This window comes from Lissotriton vulgaris, chromosome 1_1 (assembly GCF_964263255.1).
Source record: "Lissotriton vulgaris chromosome 1_1, aLisVul1.2, whole genome shotgun sequence".
Lineage (NCBI taxonomy): Eukaryota > Metazoa > Chordata > Amphibia > Caudata > Salamandridae > Lissotriton > Lissotriton vulgaris.
The window spans coordinates 347,541,358-347,554,072 of NC_141685.1; the positions used below are offsets into that span (position 1 = coordinate 347,541,358).

The following is a 12,715-nucleotide window of genomic DNA, read 5'->3' on the forward strand; positions in this document are numbered from 1 at the left end:
TTCTTCAAGAAACTTGAGTCCAATACTTGGGTTGAGTATGTGAACCTGTATTGCAGAGCACTGATTTGTTGGATAAAGCACAGCAAGGTAACTGATTACCAGGGGTTGTATAACTTGATTGGTTGGGAACACTTGAGTACTCTGTGTGTTCCAGAGCTGCACCAGCATCTGACAAGCTAGCTAACCGCAGGATGCTTACTCAGGAGGAGGACGGCTGGACAAGTACCAGGGTCTACAAGGGGTGTGTGGGTAACCCAGCCAAAAGTGGGCAGGGTCCCCAGCAGAAGAGTGGGGGGGGGGTGGACAAGGGTAACCAAAAGGAGTTCTCTAAAGGGCCCCAAAATAGTTCCCAGGGTAACGGTTCCCAGCTCCCCAGTTCTAAGAAGCCATGTTCCCCTAAGGGTAGGCCAGACAACCAGGATACCGGTAAGTGTTATTCATGTGGTTAGGAAGGCCACATTGTGAGTGATCCCAAGTGCCCCAAGGAACCACGAGCACCCACTGGTGTACCGTCACCGGGGTTAGTTAGTGTAGTGCAGGGGGAGGAGTTGGTTCCTAGTGAGGGTGGGGAGCCAGCTGTGATGACCCTGGTCTCATTAGGAGACCGAGATGGTCCAGGAAACCTGCCTGCCAGATAACACTAAAAAGTACCTGCAGTGGGTGGCCATCAATGGGAGGAGGATGAAGGCTCTGAGAGACAGAGGAGCAAGGGTGACATCCATCAGGTGTCAATGGTTGTCTGAAGTGCAATTCATCCCCAATGTACTTTAGCCTGTAGTTCCTGCAGATAACTTTGAGCGCCTGTGTAAGGTGGTGCAGGTTCCCTTTGAGGGGGGTCTCATGTTCCTTCAAAGTCATTGTATGTCCACCAGCCTGTTGACCATCTGCTTGGCAATGTACTGGAGAACTCACCTTGGAGGGAGGTGGAGTGCCTGACTCATTTAAAGATGGTGGGACTGCCTGAGTGGGAATGTGTTACCACTCTGTCAATGGCAGCCAGTAGGGGCGATCAAAAGAACCTGGAGGGTGAAAGAGTGGCCTAGGTGCCTGTCAGAAAGAGGAAGGGCAAGGGCATGAGAACCCATAGTCCAGGGGGAGGTAGAACCTGAGGGGGATGCCCTGGAACCTACAGGGGAGCAGGTGGCCGAACTGGGCAAGCTGCCTGAGCTGACCCATTGGCAGCAGGAAGGGGGTACCTCCAGGGTAGAGTTCAGCAAGGCGCAGATGGAATGCCCTTCTCTTGTTGGTTAGTGGCCGCACGCTGCACCAGGCAGCAGGTGGTATGTCCGGATCACATTTGATTTATTGGGAGAACAGTCTACTTTACAATGCCTGAGGTTGCTGAGCACTGGGCAGCCTGTGTGCTGGTGATATCCGCATGCTACAGAACCTTCCTTTGGCAGGACATTTGGGGCGCGACAAGACCTATCACAGGCATGTCACCCACTTTTACTGGCCCCAAATGCAGAGGCATGTTGGCACACATTGTAGGTCTTGTAAGACTAGCCAGGCAAGTGGCAAGACAGGAGGGAAGTGTAAGGCTCCCCTCCAACAATTTCCTGTAGTGAGCACCACTTTCGAGCGGGTGGGCATCGACAGTGTAGGGCAATTGCAACCCAAGACAGCTTTAGGCAACAAGTTTATCTTGGTCTTGGTGGACCATGCCACCCGGTACCCTGAAGCGGTCAGACAATCACGGCCCCTGTGGTGAGCCGTGCATTGATGGGGATCTGACTGTGGTAGAAACTTAATTTCTAGAAATAGGAAGTGACTGTGCGAGGAGTGTGGTGTAATATACAAATTCACCACTCCTTACCATCCCCAAGGGAATGGGTTGGTTGAGAGATTCAACCGAACCATGAAAGGCATGATAAAGGGTCTTGCAGAACCAATGATGTAAGTGGGACATCTTTCTACCATGCCGGTTTGCGTACACGGAGGTACTGCAGAAATCCTTAGGGTTCAGTCCCTTTGAATTGCTGTATGGAAACCCTGTGAGAGGACCTTTGAGTCTGAGAAGAAGGACTTGGGAGAAAACTCCTGGTAAGACTCCCCCAAGATGTGTTCAGCTACATGCTGGCCCGCAGAATCCAGAGACAACGGTTCAGGAAACTGTCCCAGATGAACCTGGAAGCCAGCCAGGAGCAGATGAAACAATGGTACGACCAGAACACCACTTTGCTTGAGTTTCAGCCTTGCCAAAAAGTGTGAGTGATGGCACCAGTGGAGATTGTGCGTTCCAAGACAGGTGGACTGGTAATTTTGAGGTGGTAGAGTGGCAGAGCGCAAGACTGATATAACCTATCTGGTTAACTTTCAGACTCCTAGGAACCCTTTGAGGGTCCTGCATGTGCACCGCCTCAAACCTCACTTTGAAATGTCTGAAGTAACAATGCTCCTGGCAACCGAAGATGGAATGGCAGAGGAGAGTGAGCCTCTTCCTGACCTCCTGTTAGCCAAGGAACATGATGGGTTAGTGGATGGAGTGAACCTCTCTGCCATCTGGACCCCAAGGCAATAGAGGGACTGTCACCAGGTGCTGGGAGAGCTCTCCTCCCTGTTCTCCCCGACTCTAGGAATCATCAATTGGTGAGCCATGATGTGGCACTGGGGACAGTTTACCTGTGAAACGTTAGGGGTGATAGAGCCCTCCAGTAGCCCCGGGGCTAGCCCAGTGGTCTTGGTGTTAAAAGCCCCTCATTCAACCCATGGTAGCCTTCTGTGCGGGCTACCATGGGCTCAATGCCGTCAGCAGGACTGACCCCATCCCCAGAGCTGATTAGCTCATTGATCGGCTGGGAGCTGTCCAGTATCTTAGTACATTTGATCTAACGTCTGGGTACTGACAGATTGCCTTGACTGGTGGGGCAAGAGAGAGGTCTGTGTTTCCAACGTCAAAGGGCCACTACCAGTTCTGTGTCATGTCCTTTGGGTTGAAGAACGCCCCTGCAACATTCCAGAGACTGGTAAACCAGGTACTGTCCAGGCTTGAGGAATTCACCGCCGCTTACCTGGATGACATTGCTGTGCTCAGCTCCAGCTGGGAGGAACATTTGCAACACCTCTGTGACGTGTTGAAGGCTCTGTAGAAAGCAGGTCTCAGTATCAAGGCTTGTAAGTGCCTGATAGGGCTGAGTTCTGTGGTGTACGTAGGCACCAGGTAAGAAGCGGCTAGGTGGCACCCCTACAACCTAAGATTGACACCATTCTGACTTGGGAGCCCCCAAGACCCAGACAGAGATGAGACCCTTTTTTTGGACACACCGGGTACTGCAGACGGTTTGTCAAGGGATATAGCACCATTGTTGCCCCCTTGACAGAGCTGACTTCATGGAAGCAGCCAATGAAAGTGATCTGGACCGATGCCTGTCAGACCGCTTTTGATGCCCTGAAATCTGCCTTGTATATGGCGCCCGTGCTCAAGGCACCCAACTTCTCCCTAGTATTTGTTATGCAGACAGAAGCTTCAGAGCATGGTGTGGGAGCAGTACTCTCACAATTGAACGACGAGGGAGTGGACCAACCTGTAACTTTCATTATTAGGAGGCTACTTCCCAGGGAACAGAGGTGAAGTGCAATTGAGAGAGAAGCTTTGCTGTGGTATGGGCACGGAAGAAGCTAAGACCCTACTTGTTTCCAGGTTCAGGCATACCACAGGCCCCTCAGATGGTTGATGCAAATAAGTGGTGACAATCAAAAACTGTTGAGGTGGTCCATCTCCCTACATGGAATTAACTTTATGGTGGAACACCGCCCTGGTACAGAACACGCCAATGCTGATGGTCTGTCCAGACTCTTGCGCCTTAGTGATGAGAACTCCCAACAGGGTGGGTAGTTCTCCCCATCTTTCAGCTGGAGTGGACACGTGTTAGACCTAGCATCTTTGGAGTGGTTTCCCCTGACTTTTTGCCTCTACCTCCTGCAATTTTTGATGCTGTGCTGAATTTCATTTTTTTCTGGCCTTGATGCTTTGGGCACTTTGCCACGACTGAACAGTGTCAAAGTGCAAGTGCTCCCTGTGTAAATTGTGGTTACGTTTGGTTCTCCATGATTGGCATATTTGATTTACTGGTAAGCCTCTAGCAAAGTGCACTGAAGTGTGCCAGGGCCTGTAAATAAAATACTACTAGTGGGCCTGCAGCACTGGAAAGTCAACTCAGACCTGCCACTGTGGCGTCTGTGCACAGTTTGCTAACTGCCATAAACATCCCTTTTCTTTCATGTAAGGCACCCCTATGGTAGCCCAAGGTATACCCCTTGGCATGGTGCAGTGTATGTGAAATGTAGGACATGTACTGTGCGTGAGACATGTCCTGATAGTGAAATACTGCCAATTTCGATTTTCACTACTGAAAGGCTATCTTAACCCATAGGACAAAATGGGAGTTTATTTATGACATCTTATATGTATATATAACTTCCCAATGGGACAAGTTAGAGAAATAAAGTTTAGGCTCTCTGAACTCAGAATTTAATAACACATCTTTTAGTAAAGATGGTTTTTAAATTGAGCGTTTTAAAATGCCACTTTTAGATAGTAGGCATTTTCTTGTTTAACCATTCTGTGTGCCTCTGCCTGTTTGTGTATTGACTGTCTGGTTTTGGAGTGACAGATGCTGTGGAGGAGCATTCACTGCAGACAGCCACTGGGGGGTCGGGTGAGTTGTGCCTGGCCTTTCCTGGGTGACTCAGAGCTGGGCTGAATAGACGCTGGCTGAATTTAAAGAAAGGGAAGGAGATTTCCTTGCACCTGAATAGGACTTGTCTCACTTGCACAATGTTGTCTCCGCCCCCTGTGGTCATACTGCACCAGTGAGGACAGAACTGGTTTGGACTGGGCTCAGAGCCCCGTGAACAAAGAGAACAAAGACATTTTGGTGTATAAGTATTAGACCTAAAATCTCAGAACTTTTAATTCTGGAATCAAGAGGAACCTTTGCCAAGGAGAAGAGCTGGAGAGACTGGAGGAGGAGTACTGCCCCTTTGCTCTGTTCTGTCTGGGGTTGGCCTGCTGTAGCTGTTTCTGCCAAAGAAAGGACAAGGACTTTGCAGTGTTCTGTGTCCCCCTGTTTGAGGAATATCTCTAAGGGCTTGAGTAAGAGCTTGCCTCGCGTTCTGAAGTCTCAGGAACACAAAGACTTCACTCCCAGCTCCCCTCAACTGCCTTGCTGGGAGTTCTGACCTGCCAAGAGTTGCATGTGACTGAGTTGGACCTATGGAGGTTGTTTCTTCGGTTGGCGGCTAGAAAAGCAACGCAACTACAAGTAAATTGATACATTGCTCTTCTTGCTGCTGTTTTTCTGATGCAACACTGCTGTGCGAGAAGAATCTCCACTCATCGCCGCACCGCTGCAGAAACCGATGCACCGCCTGCCACTGCTGCAAGAACCGACGCATCAAGGGATCAGGGCCGAAGAAACAACCGACCCAGTGCCGCTCAATGCTGTTGCATCGATTGCCGACACGAACCGGATTTCCGCGTATCGTACCTGTGCGAAATGTTTTCCTGACGCATCACCCACGGACCAGAACTTTCGTGGAATCGACGCATCACTTCTCCCTACAGACCGGATTCAATGCAACCTTCTCCTGCTTGCAGCTGAAATGTTACATCGCCTCCCCATGGTCTCAGGAACTGACGCATCTCCGGCGCTTCCCATCTCTGCAGCTGTTTAGCCTAGTGGATTTTGTCGCAACTACAGGTACTTTGAGAGAAATCACGCATCAATAGCTTCCTATGGACCAAGTGGTTTTAAAACCTTTTTAAAGTCATATTCTTATTACATGTATGTTGGATTTTTGTCTTTTGGGTCTTGTTGAGTTTACATAAAGATACCTTATTTTTCTAAACTGGTGTGGTGTCCATTTATGGTTTTATCACTGAATTACTGTGTGTTTTAAATACAAATAGTTTACACATTGACTTTGGCATAAGTCTGTCTACTCCTGCCAAGCTACCCAGGGGTGAGCAGGGGTTATCTAAAGTGTGTATCCCCCTTACCCTGACAGGAAGCAAGGGTCTCGATTTGGACAAAGGTACCTACCTCCGTCCACTAGAGACCCCCATTTCTAATAGGATTTGTGTTTGAATTCTTATTATGTCACAAAGCAATAATACACCTCTGGAGAGAAGCCTTTGTGCTTGGCCAAGCAATCAAATTTGAGCCAGAAGATATTCTTAAAGGAAAGAGTGGTTTATCCTTGTGGGGGGCCCTTACTTAGGTTATATGGGGCTTCAGCAATGTGGTATATTCACCTGTGACATCTCTTCCCCTTAGGCTACAACGAGGAGCCACTAATAAGATAGGTGGGCAGAGAAGAGAGGCAGAAAGGTTTTGGAAAGTTGAAGAATAGAGAGCTGGGCGAAGGAGTGATGGAATGGAAACGAATATATACACCATGAATAAGAAGTGAGATTTTGAAAAAAGAGAAGGAATTGGCATTTTCACTACCCACCTTAAAGTATTCCTTCCTAACAATATTCATACACACAGCAGTCAAATAGGAGCATTATTAGCTAACTCCCTGGTAGTCACTTTATTGAAATCGCAATATTTCAGCAAAACTTGGAGAGGGTGCATGGGTTTTGGAGGCAGAGGGAAAGACACATTATCCCATCTTCTAATGAAGGACATTTGTAACTTGTTTCCGTGTCCTTAGCTCATTTATAACACTGCTTAATGGGCAGTTTCAGGCAAAAGGATAATGACTGAGAAGCTTGTAGTCATTGTACCCGATGAAAAAGACCAGAGAAAACAGTAAAAGCAAGACATTTTTCAAGCATTAGGAGGTAAAATGCATATCTTGGAGATGAAACCTGGTTTGATATTGTTCCTTCATTTCGGAAAATCAAGTTCAACTTGTCATGCAAGAACTTACAAATGTTAGCCTCTGTCGCGCTCCATGTGTCCTTAAGATCTTCTTTACTCTCTCATGTATTTCAACCCAGCTTGCTGACATACTCAAGTCAGGGTGAAATCTATAATCAACAAAGAAAAAATATATTTGTAAACAAAGGTGGGCTTATTGTCTTATTCTAAAGATGCAAATAAGTTTATTTCTTTTGGACGCTATTATTTACCTACCGCCATTCTGCTATATCTGAAGTTATTTTTCGTATTTTTGACTCCCAGTCTCAAAAGTGAAGTGTCATGTGGCACTCCTGGCTTCAGGACAGGTTGTGACATTACGGTGAGAAGAGATGAAGGGGAGTGTTGAAATCAGAGGATAATGATGGAAGCCAGGGATTTGGAAGAGTGGCAGCTATCTTGTAGCAGAGTGTTTAGCAGTATTTGGAGGTTAAAAGGATTGGTTGGTGGAGTCCTGTCCATCTCACTACGGGACTAAGCAGTCCCCACATAACTAAGCATGCCTTGAAGTAACAAAGATAAATCTTCTTAATAATCAACATCTTACCTTTGTCCCAAGCAAACCTCAATATCTTTGCTTTCTAGAGCCCCTAATTTAAAATATTCAACCAGACTAACAAAACAATCAAGAAAGTACTAAAATATACTTTCTCACATCATAACATTTTTAAACTCACAGTTTGTCCTCAAACAATTAACGTTCAGATTCACCTAATTTAATTACACAAAGGATACTAGAGTATTTCAGCTTACACAACTTGAATACCATTACAACGAATGGTATTACCACGTATAACCTTTACCATGCATTTTTGTACAACACATTTGCCTTTACCACGCCTGCCTTTACACAACCCCTCAATGCATATCCACCCTGAACCCTAAAATTACCCTTGCCTCCCCAAAACCCATATCCACCCTAAACCCTAAAATTACCCTTGCCACCCCAAACCAATATCCACCCTAACCCTAAAATTACCCTTGCCACCCCAAAACCCACACCCGCCCTAAACACAAACATTTCCCTTGCCACCCTAATCCCTAAAATTACCCTTGCCACCTTGTAAAATGACGCTCACCTCAGAAAGGTAAGCATAATATACATAGTTCAGGATATGTGACATAATTTGTAGCCTCCATGGGTAGTGTTATGCTAGAATATCACAGTTTGCAGTGTTCAGGCAGCAGTGTAAGACCGTACCAATAGAATGTAAATCCCTGAAGATTTGGTTTAAGCTACCTGCTACAAAGGCCACCAGAAACATTTTCACATTTAACACCATGTAATTCCATTGATTGCATATAGAAGAAAGTGGAAAACAAAGACATGTTGGTCAGAAGACGGCAAAAGTAGAACTATTCAAAATCAGTGCTTGATTGTATCAATTTTGCCTTGCTTTGTCCACAGGACGAATTTAAAATACATCTTTCTGCTATAGTGTGGGAAAACATCATAGAATTCCTCACTGATTTATATTTTATATCATGTTTGGAGTACATATTATACTCAATTGTTTATTCAGAGGCCAACAAGGTAGTGGAGAGACAGAGTAGATCTATAACCAATAATATGACAGTGCAAATACTACAAACTGCTGGTCAGAAAAGGCTGATGACAACTTATTTTGACAGACCCTGTACTAGAAAGCAAGCAAAAGTGAGAATAATTTTCGATGTATAATTTAAATGCAATATTACTAACATGACTGAATGAGGAGATAGTATTAGTTAGTTGAGTAGAGATCATCATCCCATAGGAACGAATGGGAAGCCATTCACTATTACCGATTCGGTAAATACCGAATCGGTAATAGGGGGAACATATTCAAGGGTGGCAGGGTGTCACATTAACACCCTGTTTCACCCCTGAATCGTGCATGTGTGCACATGTGGCGCACATACATGCCCATGTATGTCTGCCACATGTGCACTGAGAAAAATGCAAAAATTTGCTTTTTCAAAAGTATTCGGTATTTATCACCAACTTATAGTTGGTGGTAAATAACGAATCCGTAAGGCAAAAATGCACTCACTAGAGTGCTACCTACATAGGCGTTAAGAAATCAGTAATTTACCGATTCCTTAAAATAAGGAATCGGTATTTTACTGATTCCTTAAAATAACGAATCGGTAAATTACCTATTCCTTATTTGCAGCCTCCTACATCTCAAATCCCTAAATACCTGTCGGTAACGGTGAAATTTACCGAATGTCACTGTTACCGACCGGTATTACCCCACCTACATATGGCCCCTACTGTTTTAAAGAACCTCTTTATTGGCAGCCAGATCATGGGATTTTGTTGAACTCTTTCCACTGTCCCCAGATTTTGTGGGCAAACTCTCGCCTGTTATGTTGCTTCCTCAGCTAGTAAACAATAATCCATCCCCCACAGCCACTTTAAGATTGGGTGGGGCAGTCTACATCTCTAGTGGCCTGCTATGTATCGTTTGCCCACCATGCAGCCAATCCCAACCAACAATTTCTGTCCTCTGTTTCCCTCCCATCCAGGGAAACTCCTCGAATTGCCAGTTTAGAATTATATGCAATCATGAAGCCAAGTACACTTTCTAAATGACGAAATATTGATTTTCAACACCTTTGTATAACCCGGCACTCCCAGACCACGAGGAACAAGCATTGGCATAGCCAATAGGTCTCGCCTTTGGGACCTTATACGTTTTTAGCCATGCAACAGTTGATGTCATTGCACCAAGGATATTGTGCTGCATAACTAAATACTTGTAAGGTCTCAAAAGCGAGACCTATTGGCTATGCCAATGCTTGTTACTAATTAAGATAAGTAAAAAAATGCGACTGTTTTCTCTGGAACTAGGTCAGAAAGTCAGAGTTGGTGTGCTGAATCCAATGTGTTGGTCCCATTGCCTTGTCCTCAGTCTGCGGTCTCCCGCTTGGTGACTCATCTCTCCCCTGTGTCCAGTTGTGCAATTCTGTACGTATCTTTGTAGTTAGAGATTTGGAGTAATATCACATGCCGGAATCTGACTCTTATTAATTTATGAGAATGTCTACGTAGACAAAAGAGCTATTAGTGTGTGTTAGTACACTGTGTTGGTGGCAGCCAGGGGGCAGCATTGGGCCTCGTCCCCAAACTCATCAAAAGCGCACGTTTAACTCCGCTTATTGCCCCGAGAGTTTCTAGTGGGGCAGAGTTGTCGTCGTTCGGTGAATCACGTGACTGCACCGGTTTCTGCGTGCTTTATGGTGGCACAGGTGTTTAGGATTAGCATGATGTGGAGCTATAGAGGTATTTTATATTTGTTTCATGTTGCTTATGGCGAGTGGTGCACAAAAGATCCAGTTGTTCTTTGGTTTAAGAGGGCTAACAAGAGTTCAAACACATGAAATTAATAGAACACACAGTAAATGATTTTTAAAAAATAGAGTTATTTTTACTTCTCCATCCGTGGTGATCACGTGATCCTACGATGGTGGTGTGGTTCTGTGGTGGTGAATGTTTTGTTACAAAATTAGAGCCAATGTCTACGAGTGAGCCCGTCTTTCCAACATCTGTGTGTCAGGCAACTTGATTGACTGCCAAGAGAACAAGCGAGCGCAAAAAGCATTGGCCACGCGGGCGCTGAAAAGTGCATCGCAATGCACTTAATTGCCGAAAGTGAAAGTGATCGCAATGCACTTAATTACCCGTGACAAAGAAAAGACAAAAGGCGGCTGCGCGCGTGCACGCGCGCGTTACAGCCAGCTTGAGGCCAGCAAAAGCCTCTCGTAGCACTTTGAAAACCCCCTTACTAAAAGTTGAGCATGCGCTGCTCTAGGCTCGACCTAAAATGGAGCCTCAGGCCTGACCGCGAAAGAGGGACAAGTGACGTAGCCCCATCCCATCTTCCACAACCTATCAGGGGTATAATACATCCTATAGAAATATTTTAACTGAATTAACCACAGGCGGGCCGGAATGACCAACTCATGGGCCGTTATCTTAGCCTTAATCCGCTACTCCACCTCCTCAAAGGTCCCCAAACTGGACTCACACCGTTCCCTCGGTTTAATTAATGTTTCTGGTCCTATGAAGGCTGGACAAGCCCTTCCTGCCAATGGCAGACATCGTAAGTCTGACTTTTAATGGGCTGTATTCTGGAAGTTCCTTAGCACGGTTTGTGTATCCTTCCAATGCATGGCACAGTTGCACAAACAGGAAGAACTACGACATATGGAGGTTGTATTCATGAGTTTGTTGTTCACATTACATAATGTGGAGATCTCAATCTGTCCCAATTCCTAAAACCCGCCTCCAGGAATATAGCCGAAATTCCCCTCAGGCCAGACACCTCTCCATAGACGTCCAACATACCACTCAACCGTGGGATCAATTGGCTCTGGCGCAGCACTCACTACAGGACATCTTCCGCGTAAAATATTATGCGATCTTCCATATCATCCTCCCACCTCAAGCCTCACACCTGCGCATCCATTCATATCAATTGAGCCAGAGGTTCATCTGTAAGAGCGAAAAGGAGAGGGAATAAAGGGCAACATCGTGAAAGGGCACCATTTACTATCACACTGGCCCATGAATTTGTGTACAATAGTTTCACAGTAGTGTGGCTCACTGGTTAGAGGCGGCAGACCCGAGAGCAGAGGACGGCCCGGGACCAGGGTTCGATTCCCGGCGTGGCAGGTTTCTGGACCAGGGTCAGCGGACTCGATAATTCTCTCGCCTCGGTGCCCACTCTGATCAGCGTTCACACTCGGCAACTCTGGGCATTAGCTTGCCTCATCTTCACTAACGGCCCCACCAGACCGCCGGGGATGCCTGGTCTCACCCTGGAGATACCCATTAAGGGACCATCTCTCAGGGAAGCCAGGAAGGGTTTCGCAGCGGTCGAAGCGCCTTGGGACCCTCCGGGTAAGTAGTGCGCTATATAAATGCCTATACATTTACATTTACACATTATTATGGAATCTAGGGCCGAAGTTCATTCTTTCCAGGATGGCATGTAAGGACCATTCTACAAAGTTGAAGGCCTTCTCAAATTCCAGCAACAAAACAGCCATTTGTTCAGAAATGGAGCCCAGCTGGCTACGACTGTGTTCAGATTCCTAATGCAGTGTCAAGTGCCACTGTTCAGCATGAAGCGGTTTTGGTCACTGTGCATCAGAGATTTTGCATGCTTGATTAGTTTGTTTGCTAGGGCCTTTGCCATTACTTTGGCCTCTATGCTTATTAAGGAGCTTGGTCTGTACAATGTCCATTCCTTGGGCAGTCTGACTGGTTTAGGGAGGACCACCACTGTAGGGCCCTGAACATCCCTGCTGAATCAACTATTACGAGGAGGCATTAACTCAACGTGAATGCAAACGTCTTCAATAATTCCACCAGAAATCCATTACGGTAAGGTGCTTTCAACGACTGTGTGACCTGTAAAGTCACAAGCAATTCCTCCTCCAGCAGGAAACCATCCAGTTCCGCTCCATCATCATGGGAGAACTGCTGCAACACCAGGTCCTCTGCTATGGGGTTTTGTTGTTCAGCCCTACCTGGCGGGTTTGAGTACTAGAGTCTCCCTTAATACTGTGCAAAGGTGCTGCCGACTTCAATTGCATCGCTGTCTTTCTGCAAACCTGCTGGACAAATCTGTCTTCCAGTGATCTAGTCGCTAGCCTATGGATCAGTTTACTGGTCCTAATCCCAAATTTGTATACTCTGTTCTGAAATGTCAGCAGAGTTACTCTGCATCTCCTCTGCAATTTCTGCTTAAGGGCCTCCCAGGCGGCCTCTAGGCGACTGTACTACAGTTCATACTTTCTCAGTAAAACTGTGTGTTTGTTAGACAGCATAAACATTAAATCTTTGTGAGACAGGT

At 46.2% G+C, this 12,715-nt stretch overlaps 1 protein-coding gene across 2 annotated transcripts in view; it reads right to left on the reverse strand.

Moving 5' to 3' along the window:
* The window catches only part of SPATA6 (spermatogenesis associated 6), a 373,911-nt gene that overhangs the window by 107,315 nt on the left and 253,881 nt on the right, over window positions 1–12,715 (reverse strand). For both annotated transcript variants that reach the window (XM_086952403.1, XM_086952404.1), the window contains exon 7: window positions 6,880–6,979. In XM_086952403.1, the coding sequence (XP_086808529.1) occupies window positions 6,880–6,979 (100 nt within the window). The remainder of the gene's footprint in view (window positions 1–6,879; window positions 6,980–12,715) is intronic.